General features: G+C 36.2%; 1 protein-coding gene across 1 annotated transcript in view; it reads right to left on the reverse strand.

Annotated features, from left to right (window-relative positions):
• Window positions 1–10,893: 10,893 nt before the first annotated feature.
• The window catches only part of LOC118735403 (serine/arginine-rich splicing factor 3), a 40,141-nt gene continuing 29,936 nt past the window's right edge, over window positions 10,894–21,098 (reverse strand). The window contains exon 3 of the mRNA XM_036465124.1: window positions 10,894–11,654. Within this exon, the coding sequence (XP_036321017.1) occupies window positions 11,288–11,654 (367 nt within the window). The 3' untranslated portion in view covers window positions 10,894–11,287. The remainder of the gene's footprint in view (window positions 11,655–21,098) is intronic.

Consider the following 21,098-nt stretch of genomic DNA (forward strand, 5'->3'; position numbering starts at 1 on the left):
TGAGATCCTGTCCGAAGGACATTTTGAACGTCCTTCTTGACTTATTACCTATAGATATCTTCATAGATAATTCAGCTGCTAACAGCGCCCTCAGACTGTATGCCCTGGGGCTCTGGAAGGAAAGACCGTTCGGGCACGGTTCCATCCAGACGCAATACCGTCTGAAATTAAAGCGCTGCCCATTGACTATACCCTGTCGAAGACCTGGGTTCACCATAAACCCCGCACGAAATTCCCAAGCCGCAGTGACTGGAACCAGGAAGATTTCGGGTACTTGCAGGGCTTAACTGTCTTTACGGATGGGTCAAAGATTGAATGCGTGGTTGGTGCTGGGGTCTTCATTGAGCAATATAACCTAAAATTATCCTTCCGCCTACCAGACTATGCAAGCGTTTTCCAGGCCGAAACGTTTGCTATTAAGGAGGCAGTAAGGTACATCAAAAACAAAGTACCCGCGAGAACGCGAGTGAACATCTTCTCGGATAGCCAAGCGGTTATTCCGGCACTTTCCTCTAACTCTGTTAGACCTCAGCTAGTGGATGAATGTAGGAGACAGCTGGCCTATATTTCTGATCAATACGAAATTACCCTAATATGGGTCCCGGGACATAGGGACATCTACGGAAACGAGGCAGCGGACGAACTAGCAAGGAGCGGCTCCGCATTGGATGTGTCCCACGCGATGGACATGGGCGCCTCGCTCAGGGAGATTAAGAGAAAAATTACCGAAATTTATCATTCGAAGGCCAGGTAGAGGTGGAACTGCACAGGATCCTACAGAATTGCCCGGAATTTCTGGGTGTCCTACGACCCACTCAAAACCAAAGCTCTCTTAGGAATGAGCAAAACAAATGCCTACAAACTTACTGCAGTGTGCACAGGGCACTGGCCCGTTGGGGTACATGCCGAAAGGATAGGACTGCCCTTCAATAGGTTCTGTCGCAGCCGCGATGACCCGGGCTCAAAAGAGACAGTCGAACACTTGCTGTGCGAGTGTCCAGCCCTCGCAAGGATGAGGCTAAAGACACTCGGCAAACCATTCCTGCTGAATATTTCAGAGTGCAGCTGTCTCTCTCTGTATGACGTACTGAAATTTATTAAAGCCGCCAAATGGCTGTAGGTTGCACGAGTTGTGGAATCAAAATGGCAAACTTACTAATTGCTTGTCACCTGCATGACAATCCACTTAAACCAACCAACCAACCTTTACATGATCGAATAAAAAATAATGTTTATTGCCCCTTATCGAGAAACTTTGGTACGGTTTAGTTTTCGGTTGTTGTGGCCAAACCCATAACCCGAATTTAAAAACTTTGGCATACACGTGTAATCAATGGATTAAACCACAGTATACAGTAAACCAGCCATTGTCAATATGCTTATTTGAAAATTAATACATGTAAAGGATTTTTTTGTCATCAAGCCATAGGCAACGACTGGCGCAAAGGCACCCACAAATATTTGTTGCTATATTTGAAATGTAAATTTAAACAGCAAAAAATAAATAAAACAAAAATATTGTTGATTACTACATATCGTCACCTGAAATGTAAAATAACGTAACATCATCATCACTGAAATGCAAAAAGTCGTTACTTATAAAAATTCACTTTTTGATTGCTATGATGGATTTCATCAAACTCCCCACTTCGTTTTATGAAAAAAATAGTCACGCCTTTTTCCATTTCAGTGGCGATGATGTTACGTTATTTTGCATTTCAGGTGACGATATATAATATTTTGATATATGAGTCAGAATTTCTGAAATGGGCCACTTCAACCATGGTACAATAAAAACAGGTAGAAGCCAATTTGACGTCAAACCCAAAATGTAGGGCTTGCTCGAGGCACGTAATAAAAGCGGCATTAGTGCCGTACTGATGAAAAATGGCAACATTGTTGCAACTGCGCAACTGATAACACATTGCTGGAAATTCACACAGAACGTGATACTTTAATAATTCGCGCAACACTGCGGTTGTGATTGCAACTCGAACAAGCCCGTATTCAAGAAAGTGCGACTGATTTTGACATTGCTCTCATAAGAAACAGGCTATAATGTCAAATTGAAATGAATTGTTAACCCTGTTAATCTGTTAAAAAAAATTTACACAAACATTTTTCAAGCAACAAATTTTCTTAATAAACGTGAAATTGTTACGAGATAAACCGCCGAGGAGAGCAAGTAAGTACATAAAGTTTGGTAATAAGTAAATACGTTCGACTTTGCTTAAATATTTAATGTAAGGAAACCAAGATGAAACGGAGCAAAACTTTTGAACGGTGCGATGTATGCAATCGAAGTCAGGACACGAAAATAGTGCGATGTTTTAAACCACCTAGATGCGAGTTCAGACGGCAGCGATGTGGTGTTGTACTACGTGATTCATCTCGGGTTTGTGAAAACCACTTCAAGGAAAGTGATTTCATTTGTTGTCCGTCCGAATCAAGCACTTTCAAAAGAGCTCGTTAATACGCAAACTATTTCGCATGAAAAAAATTTTATTTCAAAATTGTTAGAGTTAAGCTCTTATAAAATTGGAAACAAATGTAAAATCATACTTTTATAAGTGTCGAATAATGTTTAGGATACAAAATTTAATTATAAAAATAAACGCACAAAAGCATAAAACTTGGGCAATTAAAAAAAAAAAATTGCTAAAACGATTTTATAAACAATTCGTTTTGTTTTATTGACAAAATATTTATGTATTCCAGGTAATGTAAGTAAAACAAAACTATAATAAAAATAAAAGCCTAGGGTATCAGTGCTGACAAGATACATGCATCACTAAGGATTACTTCGTTTGTTTATACTTTTTGACATTATAGTACCTTAAAAGAGAGCCGCACTGAGTTGTCAATCACACCTTGTTTAATACACCTTGGTCAAACCCATGGTACAATAAAAACAGGTAGAAGTCAAATTGACATCAAACCTACAAAATTCAAAGTTTTCGGGAGAGTAACAATAAAAGTGGTCGTGTGTAAGGAAAAATAAAAAATTACATTTCGCTGGTTGACGTTTTTAAGTAAATTTGATGTTTTGTTTTTATTTATTATTTTCTTTAGTTAAAATTTTTTAATTTGTATGTTGTTTTCTGTTTTTGATTTATGAGTTGCAGTGTTGTTGAAAGGACTTTCCGGCATAAGGGTCATAGGAACAGCACTTGGCATCAAACGTGCCTTTCCTGTACCTCCCGGTACATTTATGAAATCTGCTGCTTTGAAATGTTTAACGCACAGCAAGGCATTTCGCTGCAGCTCTACCCCACAGCTGCTTTCCCAACGCTCCTTACGCCAAAGACATTGAGGCACGTTAAAAAAATGAGTGGTGTCTGAATTATATTTAACACCACATAAAAAACAGCGCTTCAGGTGTTGCATTTTTAGCACATACACTAAGTATAAACCGCACAACACTACAAAAATTCAAATGCTAATTAAAATTTGTCATTAACGAACATTCAAAAAAAGAACGACTTGTCAATCAAAGCGTAACGAAATATAAGAAATAAAAGGAAAACAAGTTGAAGTTTAAAGGTTTGGTTCTCACGAGAGCAACGTCATTTTGGCTTCTACCTGTATTTATGTGCCTTAGGTCAAACCAAAGCGAATTTATATAAGGTGGTGTTACTAGATCAGCTGATTTTGTGTATGTGTTTCGCCGCACGGCGTCTGATTTCAAATTAAAAAATTTCGTTTGAATTTCTACACACACTCTTACAGATTTTGACAGTTTATGTCGCCAAAGCAAAAACAAAATACATGTAAATTTTTGTTTTTGTACTACTGCTATCACCTTATATTAATTCGCCTTGGGTCAAACCTACAAAAGTCAAAGTTTTCGGGAGAGTAAAAATAAAAATGAGCGTGTGTAGGGAAAAATAAAAAATTAAATTTCACTGGTTGACGTTTTTAAGTAAATTTGAAGTTTAATTTTATTTATTTATTTTCTTTAGTTAAAATTTGTTAATTTGTTTGTTGTTTTCTGTCTTTGATTTATGAGTTGCAGTGTTGTTGGAGGGACTTTCCGGCATAAGAGTCATAGTAACAGCACTTGGCATCAAACGTGCCTTTCCTGTACCTCCCGGTGCATTTATAAAGTCTGCTGCTTTAAAATATCTAACGCATGGCAAGGTATTTCGCTACAGCTCTGCCCTACAGCTGCTTTCGCAACGCTCCTTACGCGAAGGACATTGAGGCACGTTCAAAAAATTAGTGGCATCTGATTTATACTTAACACCACATAAAAACAACGCTTCACGTGTTGCATTTTTAACACATACACTTAGTATAAACCGCACAACACTACAAAAATTCAAATGTTAATTAAAATTTGTTTTAACGAACATTCAAAAAAAAACAATCGACATGACATTTAAAGCGTAACGAAATATAGGAAATAAGAGAAAACCAAGTTGAAGTTTAAAGGTTTGGTTCTCATGAGAGCAACGTCATTTTGGCTTCTACCTTTACTACAAGTGTTTTTTTTGCCCTTTTTACTTCAAAACATTGTATAGGCTTACAAGTATGGAAAGCGCCATTTTGTTTGTTTACATTTGAAAACAGCTTTGATCACCTGATTTTCAATTCTCTCATTTTCCGCACAGAGTTACATTCAAGTTTCAGGAAAAACTCTAAGATGTAAATTGAGAAATATTTTAGAAAAATGTGCTTTTATTGATTTGAATTGATAAATAAGTTTCGGTTTGACAGCCAACTGCTGTGATGATGTGGAAATTTACCACAATGAAGAAAAATATAACAATTAAGTGAAAAATTTTGATTTTTACAAATTTAGTGAGCAGTAGCGCGTTTCAAGAACGATATTTCGGACAAATCGTTAATGAACAACTATTTTTCCTTCCCGTCTGCTTTGGTTTTGGCAAAAAAGTTGATTAGTTCTTGCCGGCGATCAAGTCATTTCAACCACAAAATACTATTATTTGCAAGAACCATTCACTAAAATTGTAACTAACTTTTTATTATTTATTAATTCCTTTTTGATATTCGCCAATAGCAAGATGAAAAAAAAATTATAAACCAAAATTAGTAATATTTTTATGAATGTAGTTATAAAAGTTCACAGAGGAAACGCTGGAAAACAATGTTTTGGCAACGACATTAAATGTATGGCAATTTAGATGTCAACAGAATAATAACTACGATAAAAAAGCATGAGAGAAGTGTGCGAAGGAGGAAATCTTTTCAATTTCAACAAAAAAAAACTTTAAATGGCGTTGTAAAACGGTCAACAAATTTCTTATAAAATATTTTGATTTTTACCATGATAAAAACATTACAAGGTAAAATCATTGAGAGACAGTCTGACGTTTGCCAGCAACATAATTTTAAAATTCGAAATCAAGCTCACACACACTTTCTCATTTTTAATCTCAAACAGCAACGATTGTGAACAATTTCATTTTTTGATTTTCAATTTTGTATGATTTTAATATGTTTGCAAACGTCAGAAAAAAATCATGGCCGACGAATTGAGAGAATGGTTTTACTTTCTAATGTTTTTATCATGATTTTTACTAGGTGTAATTGAAACTCAGTCAAATGAGTATTAAGGAAAATTTGAGAATAATAAACAGATAAGGAGATGGGTGCACAAAAAGTTATGTTAAATGTTAAACCGAAATTCTTAAAAAGTAAACAATCTATTTTTTTTATGGCACTGTATAGAACTCTTTAAATCTATTTTATTTTTATGAATAAGGCCATAAGCATATACCGTTTTTATAAATATATCTTATAGCAAGATGCTATATATTTATTTATACACTTTTTGGCTGGCGAAATATGTAGTTTTTTCAACTTAATAAAAAAGCGTATTTAAACACATTAAAATTTTTTAAATATTGAATGGCGCAACACAACAACTCTTTTTGTTGCACGAAACCCTTGAACACGTCCCTGTCATCTATTTCTTCTGTTTCGGAATTTCGCTATTTTGCATTTCTTTCATTTTGACGTCATTCGCATTGTCAGATGTTTGAAATTCGTTTTGGTTCGACATTCTGCTATTTCATAATTATTTTATTCTCATGTCATCCATCTTCCATTTCTTACCTTCCATTGCCGTTCGCCTCGTCGAACGTGCCTGTCAAACACTGCCGCCATCATGCTTTTCAATTTGGCAGGCACGTCCGCTGTTAGAAAGAGAATATACAAAAAGGGGCATAGGATTCCATACTTGGAAGTATATACGATGCTTCAAACCGTCATTTTCATTGTTATTAAAAATTTTCTGCGCCAATACGTTTGGACGTCACACTATGTGGATTATATTTATTTTATATTTAAATACAAGAAATTAGTTCCTTTGTTTTCTGAATATTATAGATATTTGTCCAATAAATGAATTGAAAAACTACAATTTTTTACTGAAATCTACCTCTGTTTATTATTGACTCTGCCACATGAAAACAAATAAACCGGTGATACACTTGACCAAAATAAGTCCAGTCGCGTTCGTTGCATTGCGCGACGGCCTTCGCGTAAAAATAACGGTTTTCCACGTTGCGATCCATTTTTTTCTCAACGGAATATTTTAGAGAGCAAAATTTGGTATATATGGTTTTTTTTCTGCGTGAAAAAGAGGTGGAGAAGACTATTATTTTTATATTTTTACCAATAATTTTATAAACATTTACCCTTCAAAATTAGTTTTGAATAAATAAAACCTATGTTCTTGAAGAGTTTTTAATAACAATGAAAATGACGGTTGAATTGTCAAAATCGGTCATTAGATCGTCTGTAGTTGAGTTTTGAAGTAAAAAGCACAAAAAAACACTTGTCGATATATAAGAAAAAAAATTTTCTTTGTAAAATCAAAGATAGACATTTGTTTGCATTGTCAATAGCTCTGAAAAAAATACCAGTGCTGATTGCAAGTAAAATATCACATAGTTGAATTGGCCCGTTTCAGAAATTCTGAGTCATACACATATGTATGTCTGTATGTATGTATGCATACATTGTATATTGTTGACAAACGCTCGTTTATGTGCTTAAACCGTCCTTATTTGCATTAATTCATGCATTATCCTCTTTCAAATGTGAATAAACGGCTGAACAAATGCATAAAAATTTCGTGCATTTGTTCGGGCATCGAGATATAGGTAATTTTGTGTACATATTTTTTCATAAAAGCTATGAAGGTCTCCACTATAAGAGTGGTATTTTGAAAATTAGAGAGTTCCACCCTTAAGCTAAGTAATACTTGTTTCACCCCGTAATCGATGGAACCATTTTCCAAAGTCAGTCCACCTTTATCTATTCAAAGTTGTGTTCGGAACACGGTATGACTTATGTATGAACTGCATCCGGTTATAATCGCTTACGCTTCACGCCTGATTTGCTTTTCTCGTTATTTTACATGATCCAACTACACAAGATCTGACAAGATGAAGCAAAAGAAAAAAGTAATTTCCTAGCTGAAGTTTGTAATTTCGGCGCCATGTTATTTTCTTTGAAACGTAAACAAAGAATATGAAGACGGAAGCATAAAATAAAATGCAAGCAATTTTGTAGCACATGTTTGTGCTAACGAATTATTATTTTTGTACTTATTTTTGCAACCAATCACCGCGCACTTCATTTTAATTACATTTGCACAAAAAATTTATTGAAAATCGCTTAAAAATCACTGAAACAAACCATCGACAAAATGCAGCAAAACAGAAATAGCAAACTTCAAAATTACGAACGTCACACACCTTTTTCTCAATTGCTATTACAAACGGCTGCTTCTCAAGCGGTCAGATCTGTTCTAATTGGTTCATGGTTATTTTATTTTATGTGACTTGAAAATATTTTTCACTATAAGAAAATACTGAAATTCAAACAAATTGTCAAATAAGCATATTTAAATTTTTTGTTTTGTCTATCTGGATTACTGTATACTGTGGATTAAACTTTAATTTTAAATAAATGTTTAAAATTTCCGACCAATAATTTATTAATAAATTCGGTTTACACTATGCACTTTTCTATAAATTTCGATGTGGGTTCTGTGCAAAAATACTGTGGATGGCGTAGCCGGAGTTATATGCACAAGAAATGTTGTATTCCTTTGACATGCGGAAGCCCTTCTTCTCCGGTAACACAGAAAGGAGAATTATACTTAGTAAGGGTCATAATCCCTAAGCGCGTCCGAATTCAATCAGAAGCTGACATAGATGCGTCCCTGATTACTATGCCCGACACCTCCACATATCTTTGTGAATTCATTTCTATAGCGCGCTCTTACTCTGCTGCTATAATTGCAAATGCGATAGAATCCATAGTTTCTCTCAAAATATGTAAAATAAAACATTTTTACCATAAATAAGCACTTAATGAATGTTTTTATAATTCCTTTCCACTTTGTTTTCCTTCATACAGCTGTCTTCGAAAAACAAGTGATAGCTGGAACGATAGCTGTTACGAATTACGAAAATTCGGGTTCTAGAGTAGGGGTGTTAATTTTTTGTGTACTTTTTTAGCACTTAAAGTCGAATTTTTGAGGCGCACTAGAAATCACAACAGTGATGAGCTAAGCTTTGTGACTCTTTTAGAATAGAGCGGTAAGTCAAAATATTGTGTGATAGTTCTGGTATATTTTTGGATTAGGCAAGAGTAAAGGCAAGTTAAACTAATTCTAACAAATCTTCTTGCCACGTAGCAAGGTTTGCTTCCCTTAAAAATAAAGTATATTTTGCGTCGGGCGAGTCAATAAAATATGTGCAGATTATATGTACAATAAAAAATTAAGAACCTAACCGAGGCTCGAAAAAGAATTTGTTAGAATCGGAGGAATTGTTTTCTTTTCTCGTGATTTAAGTGACGTGAAAGTCGGTTAATTGCGGATGGAAACCTAGTGAATATGCATCCAAGGAAATATTGCTTTTGTTAAAAGAAAACAAAGTAGAAAATAGGTGGTTATAAATAAAAAAGCAAAATGTTCGTTCCTAATCCCTGCTTAATTGAAGAGATTACATTTAAATTTAAAGAGTTCGTTTTGGCGCATCGGCTTACGACTATAGTGGAATGAGCCAACGTTTCCTGCTTTAGATACAACTTTTTTCTTAAAGTGGAAACTACATTGAAAATTCTCTTAAAGTGGAAGAACCTAAATAGTAACTGTCAAAAATTAGAATAAGTGTAGATATCGAATTTCTCACTTCACAAATTGGAGTTTGATCAAATATTTTTGCCGCTGATTAATTTCCTTATCACATTTCAAGTTTTTAATGTCGTCCTTTTTTATTTATTATAGTAAGTTATAGTTAGTTTAAATGTTGAATATATGGAATAGTAGCTTATGTCGAAAGGCTGGCTTTAGCATACGATTGCGAATGACTCACTGGCGCCGAGCCGTTGAAGAACTTTTGGCAAGTAAACGTACATGAAATAATTCTAGTATCGGAATATTCAATATTCTTATTAAGTCTCATCAAAAAATTCCTTGTCGTTTAAAGAATAATTCTGCATTATACTAAAGCCAGCTTCCCGGCATAAGCTACTATTCCATACGAACACAAATATATACACATGTATGTTTTTTTTTCAATTATTTAAACATAGTGAAATAAAAAAAACAAATAAAACCTGCACTGTCTTAAAGCGAATAGATATTGAACGAGTTTTTAAAACAGCTATTTCAATGCACACAAATGTGCGTGGTATTTTTTATGCGAGAAAATTATTAGTGAAATTAACAGGTTTCACTTAAAAATCCTTTAGAAAAGAGGTGTTGCTTTAAAATGTCGCGAAATTCTAAACAAAATACAAAAAAAAGAAAAGGTATTCCAGTTGTAGTCGAGCTACACAGTGCACAATCAAATATTTTATATTGCTCAAACAGGTGATGAAGAAATAGTCGCTCAAACTTTCGCATAGAACATGAAACTCTTTCATTAAAATTAACACTCCCACTTTTATTTAAACTCGAATGCACGCTCCCTTAAACCGGGGATAAAACCATGATAAAAATAAAGTAAGGTAGAACCGTCATCTCAATTCGTCGGCCATGATTTTTTATGAACTTTAAATCATAACTTGAGAATAAAAAGTTTAATTTATCAAAATTGTTGTTTTTATGAGATTGACAATGAAAATGTTTTGTTTGAGTTTTAAATTTTAGAATTGTATTGTTTGTAAACGCAAAGAATGCTAAAAGTGCCTTTCAGCGGTTCTGCCTATTTCTAATTTTATCATGGATACAACCACCAAAACACCGACATTTATTTTTATCATGAAAAATAGGTATGAAATACACTTTCCAATTTGGTTTTCCACTTTTCAGATTTAAGTAATTATCCTACAAAATTGTAAAAATAAAGATTTTTTAATAAAAACCAATTTACGCTTTTCAAACTCAGTTCCAGAGTTTATGACAAGCCTACAATGAATGCAGCCTTTATTGAATATTTAGAAAAAAAATTATGAACAAATCAATTTTATACAAAAGGTAATCATGACAAATCGCCTTCGCCAGTACGTATTGGGCTTATTAAACGTACCCAGTCGGAAATTGTAATGTATAGTAATCGAAAAAATAATTAGTAAAACAACCCTTTTCACATTCGAAAATGCATTTTTTCCCCAGGACGATGTCCTAAGAAAATTTTGGCATTCAATTTTGCATTACCTAGTATAGAGAAATTAATGTGTTTTAATATGCATTTTTGTAACTTTTTGAATACATTGGAATTTTGATTACATAGTTAGCAGTAATATTATCAAGAACTCATATTATATTTTTTATCACGGATCTAATGCATTACTACTTTTCCGACTGGGTATGTATGTATGTAAATACTAGCGTTGCGGGCCTAATATGCATTCAATTGAAATGAGCTTAGATTTAGTTTAACCTATTCAATAAATCTACTGCTTAAATTGAGTAGCTTAAAAAATATCAAAATTATAATGGATACAAAATGTAAGTTGTGTGCAATTTTTAGCTTATTTCACTGCCTATAGATGTTTTCAGACTTTGTAATGGTTGTTCATTTGTGGTAAATACATTTGTTTATGTTTCCAAAACAATGTTTGAATCTTCATTTAAGAAGTCAGTTTATAGCATTTTTAAGTTTTTCTACTTAAAACGACACACGGCATAATAGTCGAATTTCAGGAATTCGATTTCCAACTGTTTGAATTTAAAGAGCGAGTTCAATTTTAAATGAGAGAAAGGATTAAAACTGTCTAGTCATGCACTGCGTCGACCGAGCATTGAAGATTAAGCTCAGTGTCTATAAGTGATTTTTAATGCTATAGCATTCGTCTGCTAATCTCTGCGCGAACTAGATCGCGATGGTGATGAATCGCCACGCCGACTACGCTTTGTCGGAATGTTACGTCTAGGTGATGGCGACACAGAATCATCATAGCGTCGCTTTGGTGATGGTGAGCCACCTCCGGTTCCCCCATTGCGTTCGTCCTCACTGTATCGATGGTAGGTGCTACCATTCTCTGTAGCGCCGCGTCCATTCTCTCGTGACTTACTATTGTAAGCGACATCTCGCGACTTGCGTGAACTTTTAGCTTGCGAAATCGAACGACTTCGGCTGCGAGATCGGCTTGCCGAAGCAGCAGTTCGTGAACGGGATCTATGAGTGCGTGAAGCACTGCGAGAACGACTGCGCGAATTGCTTCTGGAATTATAAAAGAATTACATTATTAGTTATAGATATGTAGGTAATATTTATATCATCTGAAATGCAATAAGACGTAACAAACATCGTCGCTGAAATACTAAAAGTCGTAACTAATAAAAAATGCAAAATTCAGTTTTTGATTAGTATGATGGATTATCGAATTACAACTCTCACACCATTTTATGAAAAAAATTTAAAAAAAATTTCTCACGACTTTTTCCATTTCAGTTACGATGTTGTTACGTCTTTTTGCATTTCAGTTGGCGATATGTATTTATGTAAATATCTACACATAGCTATGTATGTACATATCGTTGATGAAATGTAAAAAGGTCTAGAAGTCTATACTAAAACCCATGTTCCCTAAAAAATTTAGAACCGTAACTCATAAACTAGCGAACTTATGCCACTTTTCAAAAAGCCCTAACTGAACGAATGAAAATTTGTGAAAGCAAAAAGCCCTAAAGTAGCTGTTAAACGTGGCAAGTGCAAGTCCTGCTCAAAAGTCTGTCAAACTTAAAAATTTTCAAAAGAGATTGCAGGAGTAGTTACACCTTGCGCCTAAAGTCGCTTTCGAAAGCAGTTTTTATTTCTGCAAACCAAGCTTTCCGATACTACTTTTTGTCTGTTTACACGGTGAATGCAGACAAGTCCACTTTCAACTATGTTACCAGACATTTTTATGCTTATAACAAAATTAATGACCTGAAAGATTTACTAAACCTGCTAAAATGTGCACAAAACATTCGCATTTTCATAAGTTTATACGAATTCATCAAAAAACGTGTCACACGGCAACACTCGATTGGTTTCACAGCACTTGCAGCAAAAATGAAAATTGCTGGTGGAGCAGGAGCGAGTCGAAATTATTTCTCGAAAGCGATTTGCGTAATTTCAGTTGCAGTGATTTCTGCAAATCTGCAAAAAGGACTTTCTGGCTGTTTACACGGGAAAGTATACTTCCGATTTCGATTTTTGACAGCAAAATGCGTAGAAAAGCCGCTTGCATTGCCACGTTTAACCGCACCTTAACTGAAGTACTTTTGCTACAAAAAATTTAACAATGCAAACGAAACTTCAAAGAAAGTTGTATAAGTTTTTGGCGGTTTTGCGTTTGTAAATAATTCCGAGATTAGCTAAAATTCTTGACTACATTGAATAATAGTCTGTGGTCGTAAATTCGTGTTAAAAATATCAAATAAATAAATAAAAACCATAAAAGAGGTTGAATGGTAAGGAGCAGGGATGAAAAATGGAAATTTCTGATTGTACATAATATCACAAAATAAATGAACCTAAATGAGACAGATTGTACCTAAAAAAAAGTTACATCATTCATTTGTAGTTTTTTTTTATAAATTTTATTTAAAACATGAATACAAAAGATATATGTACTTTAAACATGATTACGTTTTTCAACTGAGCCTATATCTATAGACTATAGTCTAATGGGAATCGGAGAAGCATTGTTTTTGTCTAATTTTGAGTACTGAAAAATATTGGCGAAAAAGACAAAAAACACACTTTGCGAACTATACTTCTTTATCCAGGTTTTTATAAAACAACAGGAAGTCTGCTAATTTATCCGATTCCTTTTAATAGGTGCAGCAAATCTAGAGAATATAATCAATGTGCCATAAGTAACTTCGAAAGCATTTTAAATATATTTCCAGAAATCAAAAGCACGTATGGGTCAAAAGCTGTAGTTCTCATCTAAAAATTGGAAATTTGAAGACATCCTAGATACTGGACTGTATGGATGAATAAAGGCTGGTTTTCACAGTGTAATATTTTGACAACAAAATTTTTTGGCTTATTTTGACACAACTTTCTTTTTATCCCTACCTTTATCGATGATATTATGGGCCAAAAACTTACAAATAGCCGCCTTAGCAGCGCATGTACACGCCTGAAGGCCTGTTCTGATCTAAATCAAACCAAAGACCATTTTTTAGTCCCATTTGACAATGAAGGCCTATTCTGATCTAAATCAAACCATTCCAGTTTTTAGTCCCATTTCACTCATTTGACCGCAAATGCTACTGAATTTGACTTAGTGAAAATAAGCGTTAAAATTAAAAAAAAAAAAATACGAAGCTAAGTGTTAATTTTTCGTAGTGCCTGCTCTAAATGCAATGTAAAATGTTTAAGATAATACATAATATGTTTTTTTTATGTCTTCCTTTTGACCACTTTTCTCTAGAATTGTTTATTCTTCAAAATGAAAGCGAAACTTCTCCCGTACCTACAAGTAAATATATTAGCACGGTAAAGGAAAAAAACTAATAATGCATCTGATCAAAAGATGATTGTACCTAAAATCTAGTGACTGTACCTAATGTACCTTTTAGTCATCAAACGTCGGAAAAAGGTACAATTGTACCTACTTTTTCATCCCTGGTAAGGAGTATACTGGAATGCATGTCCAATGGTGATTTCATTTCTTCCAAAAAAATTTCGCCCTTCTCCGGTGCAAAATACATTTGATGTTACAGTCAACCTTGTAAAAGAGTATGTTTTTGCCTTCTTGTCCTAGTCTAGCTCACGCATTTCAATTATGTCGTCTTAAACAACTATCTGATTTCAGGGCAACCATCACTCCTGGCAAAGCGGCAAATTTTCTCACCCTTTGCCTTTATGTTAGAACTGAACACGAAAAGAGAAATTTCCCACGACAGCCGGTTCCACGTACCGGAAAGACTCGGCTTTTACCCAACCAAGGGCTGTTGTTTCGGCGATCTAACCCCGTCTTCGTCAGGCCAATCCCCGAAATCCTCGTATCAGGGATCTCAATTCGGAGATTCGGCAACTTGTGAACGTACATAAGCGGATGATGACCTGCAACTTCGTCTTTGGTGTGAGTAAGCTTTGGTCAACCGTGAGGTCATTGTCCAACCCGGCGAAACGTGACGACAGAGTTGGAATGGACTTTGGTGACCACGCTTCGTCGGACCCGGAGCGATGCACGAGCTATTTTAGCCAGCAGTTCAACTTACATCCTCCGGTGGATAAAGCCAAACGTCGAGTGAACAGAAGGCTGCGCAAAATGCCAAAACCCAGTGCGCCTCTTGTTTTTACCAGCGGTAAGGTAAGGGTAGCCATCGGGACGGCGAAAGCCTCCAAAGCCATTTCACCCGACGGTATGCATGTTGACGCTGAAAAATTTGGGTCCTGCGGGAGTAGCGTACCTAACGGAGGTCATCAACTTGTCTATGGCCACTCTCGTCATTCCAAACATCTGGAAGATGGGGAGAGTGGTCCACTGCTCAAACCGGGGAAACCAGCCAAACAGGAGAGTCTTATCGCCCGATAACCCTCCTTTTCAGGTAGCGAAAACACTAGGCGCCTTGGTACTCCCGTATTTCACGAGCCATCTGACCCCAGCGGAGCATCAGCATGGGTTACGTAAAGTGCATAGCATAACAACAGCACTTAACGCTATAAACACTCAGATAACTCGTGGTATTAACCGAAACCGCCCCTGTGAGAGAACTATTTTAGTAGCGTTGGACCTGTCCAAGGCGTTCGACACTGTCAGTCATTCAACGCTGCTAGAAGACATAGAGGCCTCCTGACTCCCACAGGGACTCAAACGGTGGTCGGCGAATAACATGAGTGGTCGACACTCATCAATAAGGAGCCTTGCCCTATCTCCTGCGAAATCCTCGGCAACCTTATTCACCACCTGGACGAAGGAGGTCAGACTGCAACAGGGTATTCACGTTGAAGGCGTAACAATACCGACGGTGAACAACCCGAAAATCCTCGGAGTTACCTTCGACAGTCTGCTCTCCTTCTCGGCACATACAACCGCAATTGTCAACAAAGTACAGAGCCGCAACAATGTCCTCAAGTCGCTGGCTGGCAGCACTTGTTGCAAAGATAAAAAAACGTTGGCAACATACAAGACAATTGGCCAGCCAGTTCTAAACTATGCAGCATCCGTGTGGTCGCCTGGGACTAGCAGGAGGCAGTGGATGAAGCTACAGACCTGCCAGAACACGGCACTGCGAACAGCGACCGGATGCCTCCTGATGACGCCCCAACACCACCTACACGACGAGGCCCAGATGCTCCCAGTCAAGGAGCATAACACAATGCCCTGCAAGCAGTTCCTTGTGGGGAGCCACAGACGTGGTCATCCTAGCAAACAGCTGCTTGCAGAAGAGCCCTCGCCAAGGCCCGTCAGGAGGCATCTCAACGAACTGACGGACGAAGTCCAGAGGTTTATTAAACAACCTCGGGACCCGTCCGCCTACCGACAGGCCCTGAACGGCATTCACAGGGAATCAGTCTCGAGTTATGTAGACTCCTGCCCTATGAATACCGTTCTAAGGCACACAACCACCGGACGTGGACGGGACAGAACTTTGCCTGCCTCGGGAGACCCGCACCACAATAGCCCAACTTCGCCTGGCTATTGCAACAGGCTAAACTCATACCTGAGCAGAATTAATGAGGATGTGCCCAACCAATGCCCGGCATGTGGAGAGTCGCCACATGACTCTCGTCACCTCTTCACATGCCCTGAGAACCCCACCCAGCTGACGCCACTGTCCCTATGGACAGACCCTGTTGAAGTCGCACACTTCCTGGGCCTCCCCTTAGCTGAAACGGACGGATGAACCGACCCGAGCAGGGCTTACTAGCCGCTATAACAACAAAAGAGAAAGGTGCAGTCAAAAGGCGACATATTTTTGTAGAAACGGAATCACCATAAGACAAAGGACGGGAATGCTTTCTGTCAAAGGCCATCGAGATTGTTAGGGGAATCATGTTCGTAAATGCCTTCTGTTTGATGGAAATGTTCGAAAATAAACTCTTAATTCATTCTGGGAGATGTCGTGGGACCATAAGAAGCACAACTCAATGCAACTACTAATAGTAGGGGAGCCCAAGAGGGGATTTGGGGATTTACTCAAGCTCGTCAGATGAACATATGGGGGATACCTTGCAGCCACTTGGGTACCTCTACCAAATATAAGCGATCTGTGTAGAGCCACGCGCATAGGGCAGCTGATCAGAATATTTAGTAAAACAAAATTTATAGTTGGATTTACTCGAGCGCGTCAGATTATGGAATGGTTTAGTTTAGTTTATTTAATTCAGTTTATTTATTTAGCTTTCTTGCTATTTTTTGCGTTCAAAATTGTATTAATTTCGTAAATATCCAGCCTCATTGCGTAAGCCGTAAATTAGGCTAAATTGTACGACCCGACAACATTGGCATTGTCTACTGTCGTGCTGAAATAAGTAAACGACGAAAATCGTCGGCAACTACGCAGTGCTGCCAAGTTTTTTCCGTTTTAATACACTAGTCGAGTGGAAATTTTAGGCAATGACGTGAAATTTTCGATAAGATTCGACTCTCGAAAAATGACTTACATTCGGCACGACCCTTGCAATGAGGGTGATTAGCGTGACTTGCTTAGTGTTGCGTATGATATTATTTTATATTTAATATAATCGATCAAGAATCTTCTATATATAATAATAACACTGTACAACAAGCAAAAAACCCCCCGGGGTTCCTCAACGGTTCCTAAAGATTTTGGGTCCGCTGAATCCGAATTTGAAGTCAGAATTTTCGGGTTACCCTAGGTTTTCTGTAAAGTACGTGGTTTATCCAGAAACCTGCACTTGTAGAAAAAAAATTCCTTTTCAAATCATTGAACAAGTGTAACTAAAGATTTTTGGAGTCAAAGAATCATAATATAATATTTATTTTTGGATTTTTTTCGCATTCAGATGTCGCTGTAGTGCGAAAAATTGGTGTCTTAGTACATTTTCTACTCATTTTATTTTTAAACACAAATTTTATGCAATATAAATTTATTAGAATGGAAAAAATTTATTTGGAACAATTTTTATTAAGCTGGTAAAAAACAAAACAACCAACAATCAGCTGAGGTAGAAGTATTAGCTATTTTAATGAATATCATTTCAACATCGTCAGACTTTTTCCCGAGACAAGGATTCGAACTCCTCCCTTGTCTGTCCGCGGCAGTTGTGAGTAGTTGTTCATCAACCAAATCGGCTATCGTTGGCCTGTACAAAATGTTGCTGCCCTTTCCAATTCGGCTATGTACATATTTAAGTAACAAGCAGTACAGCTTGCTTATCGACAGACAAGGTGGCGGGATTCGAATCCTTGTCACGGAAAGAAGTCTGATGATGGTGAAAGTATATACAATATCAATTCAAACAATTATTACTTCATTTCTTTTAATTCTATCTAATTTCATGTATTTTTTTTAGTTTCTTTTAATTTTAAATTATGAATCATTTTTAACAAGCTCGAGGCCCAACAATTAAATTAAACACAAAACTTCGTTCTATTGATATTTTAATTGTCGATACAGTTGACCAGGCACAACCAAGAGTACCTGAAGATGACGACCTCAGATTGAGGTCGAAATATCGACAATTAAAATATCAATAGAACGAAGTTTTGCGTTTTATTTAACTGCTGGGCCTCGAGCTTGTTAAAAATGATTCATAATTTAAAATTCAAAGGCCAACAACAAAAAAAAATTCTTTTAATTTTATGTTTACAAATATAATTTATTTTTGCCTTTTAGAACGACGACTGTAGGTTTCATCTAAATCATTTTGATGCAATAATGAAAGGTGTTGTAAGTTGTGACAGCTCAAATTCGAACTACCTTAGCCCAATATTGTATTTTGTAAGTGCAAGAAAAACGGGAAGAAGAAAAGCCTTTTAATGCAAAAAGTACTCAAATTTATATCTTCTCAACAGCGTGCCAATTATAAGAATAGGTATATATCGTCACCTAAAATGCAAAAAGACGTAACAACATCGTAACTGAAATGGAAAAAAGTCTTGACTAACGTTTTTTTTTCATAAAATGATGTGGAAGTCTTAATTCGATGAGATCCATATCAACTGAGTTTTGAATTTGGAATTTTTTGTTAGTTACTTTTTTGTATTTCATGAATATACACAAGCAAACTTGTTTCTACTACATGTCAAGTATGACATACCGTCGCATGGTGGATAGGCGGGTGTGCACCAGGGATGATAAATAGGTTTTTGAATTTTGTACCAAATGACCAAGAAAAAAGTACTAAATCAGCCGAAAAAGTACCAACATTTAAGAGACAATACATACATATGAACACATATGCTTTTAAATTAGGTAAATATCTCTATTGGTACGTGGGTTTAACATCTCCAGTAAAACATGTCCAGCAACAAAATTTCCGCGAAATGTCATCTGTTATCTCACAAGAGAAAAATATCCAGTATAGTTTGCAGCAATTTTCAAGCTATCCGAACAGCTGCTCGAATTTTCGTTTAAATTCAAAAGTGTAAACAGAAAAAACTCTCCATCAATCTGAAATTCAGGAATTCAAAATGTACCAAAAAGTACAATTGTACCATCAATTTCATCACTGGTGTGCACACCAAATTTTAGGTATGCATACATGTATGATGAAAATTTAAAATTTTCAATTTTTCTGATTGTTGTTGCGACAGGTCTGAACGTTTATAGTACGCAATGCAGACAGAACGTCATATTTGTATAGAAAATTATAAACCCAGCAAACATTTGGATTCACAAATTAATATAATTTTTTAAAACTTATCTCGCATTATACCTTTATTAAAGACTATATCATGCAAAAAAAGAAAAGCATGAAATCTTCAACATAGGAGCACATGCAAATCCGTGTAAACGACTTATGTATGTATAAGGATAAATCATTAAAATAACAAATTCTTATAGTTTTAATTTTTTATTAGTACTTTTATGTAACCGCATATTTAATAAAGATACGAACACATACATATATGTATGACGGAAGCTTTGGGGACGGCCTGCCGTTGTATGCGCGATGGGCGGAGCTGTAGGGGCATGGCACCTCCCACACCCCATTTTAGAGAGGGCATAAACCGCCCTTATAGGTCCCTAGGGAGCCCTGTTCTTTAAGGCCAATTTTGGCATGCGTTTTCGCTTTTTTTGAGTAGATGAAGTCACTCACTTGAGCCTTTCCGTATTGCCGGAGAAGAGTGGACCCGCCAAACATAAGGGCCGCGCTTAAGGATTATAACCGATACTAACTAGAATTCTCCTTTCCGTGTTGCTGGAGAAGAGGGGCGGATGCCTCTCTTTTCTTGTCAAATGTAATGCATGTACTACGTGTACATGTGATAAATTATAACTTCGGCCAACCCTTATAAGTGAAATAAAAGAGGCCATATAGCTTTATAACCCGCAATTGTGGATATTTCGACATTACTAAATATTAAAACTACTTTTAAATAAAAGTTAGACCCTTTGATAGTAGAAGTAGATCCGTATGCCGTGATGTTCGCTCACTTCAACGATTACGACGAAATGGAGTTTGAACAACGTGTCGCATAGGTGTATACCGAGCTGACATGCGAACAAGTATGCATACAAGTCTGATTGTGTATATTCTGCTTCAGCGACGATGTTTGTTACGTCTTTTTACATTTCTGGTGACGATCAGTGATCGGACTTCTACCACATTGTGGTAGATCTGCCACTTTTTTGAGCATCTACCACATCTACCACTCAAGGTCTGAAATCTACCACACATTCGCGCTTTTGAGTAATTTTATTTTTGCTTGAAACAATTTTCATAATTTTAAGAGCAAAAATTGTCCAACACTAAACACGATATGGTAACAAGAATGATATAATACAAGATTCCAGACTCCCGGCGACGATGAAATTTCTCAAGTAAAAGTAAACAAAGCCGAATGGGAGGATAAAATAAACTATAAACTAGTAAATTTTCTAAATTTTTCGACAGAAAACGCGGTTTTATTGTGTTAAATTGCAAAATATATAATTTATAAAAAGAAATAATAGCGAAAATGTTAAAAAACGGAGATTTTTGTGAAAGTATTGGCTAATTTAAGTGCACCTAAGGATTCTGAGGCGTTGTTTACTTTTACTTGATAATTGTCAAAATCGGCAACCCAATTAGCTGTTTCTGGAACGTGCTACATTTGTTCGCTACTTCGTGATGTGATAAAGAGAAAAGCTGGCAGCACTCCGCAAAGTTGCAGAAATCTCTTCAAATATGTTCGAAAGGTATCGTAATATGGAAGGAGCTGCTTTACACTGTCAAGGAAAAAAATTGCTAAAACTCAACGGAATTTGTAGCAACTTCAATCTTGCACTTTATTATACTAAAATTAAATTTTTTAGAGTCTAATTCAAAAGTTTGCCATTTAGGTGAAACCTTGCAATTTTTTTCAATTTTTGCACAAAGTTTGATCCAAACCCAGAGATCTACCACATTTTTTTGAAATCTACCACATTTTTTCCCAGATTCTACCACGGAATTTTTTTAAAGTCCGATCACTGGTGACGATATATGTCTTCGTAGTCCCATAAATTTGTAGATAATTAAAATCATGATACAAAAAAGAAGGTAGTTTCA

The sequence above is a fragment of the Rhagoletis pomonella genome, unplaced genomic scaffold (assembly GCF_013731165.1).
Source record: "Rhagoletis pomonella isolate Grant_MI unplaced genomic scaffold, Rhpom_1.0 Rhpom_scaffold_00003, whole genome shotgun sequence".
Lineage (NCBI taxonomy): Eukaryota > Metazoa > Arthropoda > Insecta > Diptera > Tephritidae > Rhagoletis > Rhagoletis pomonella.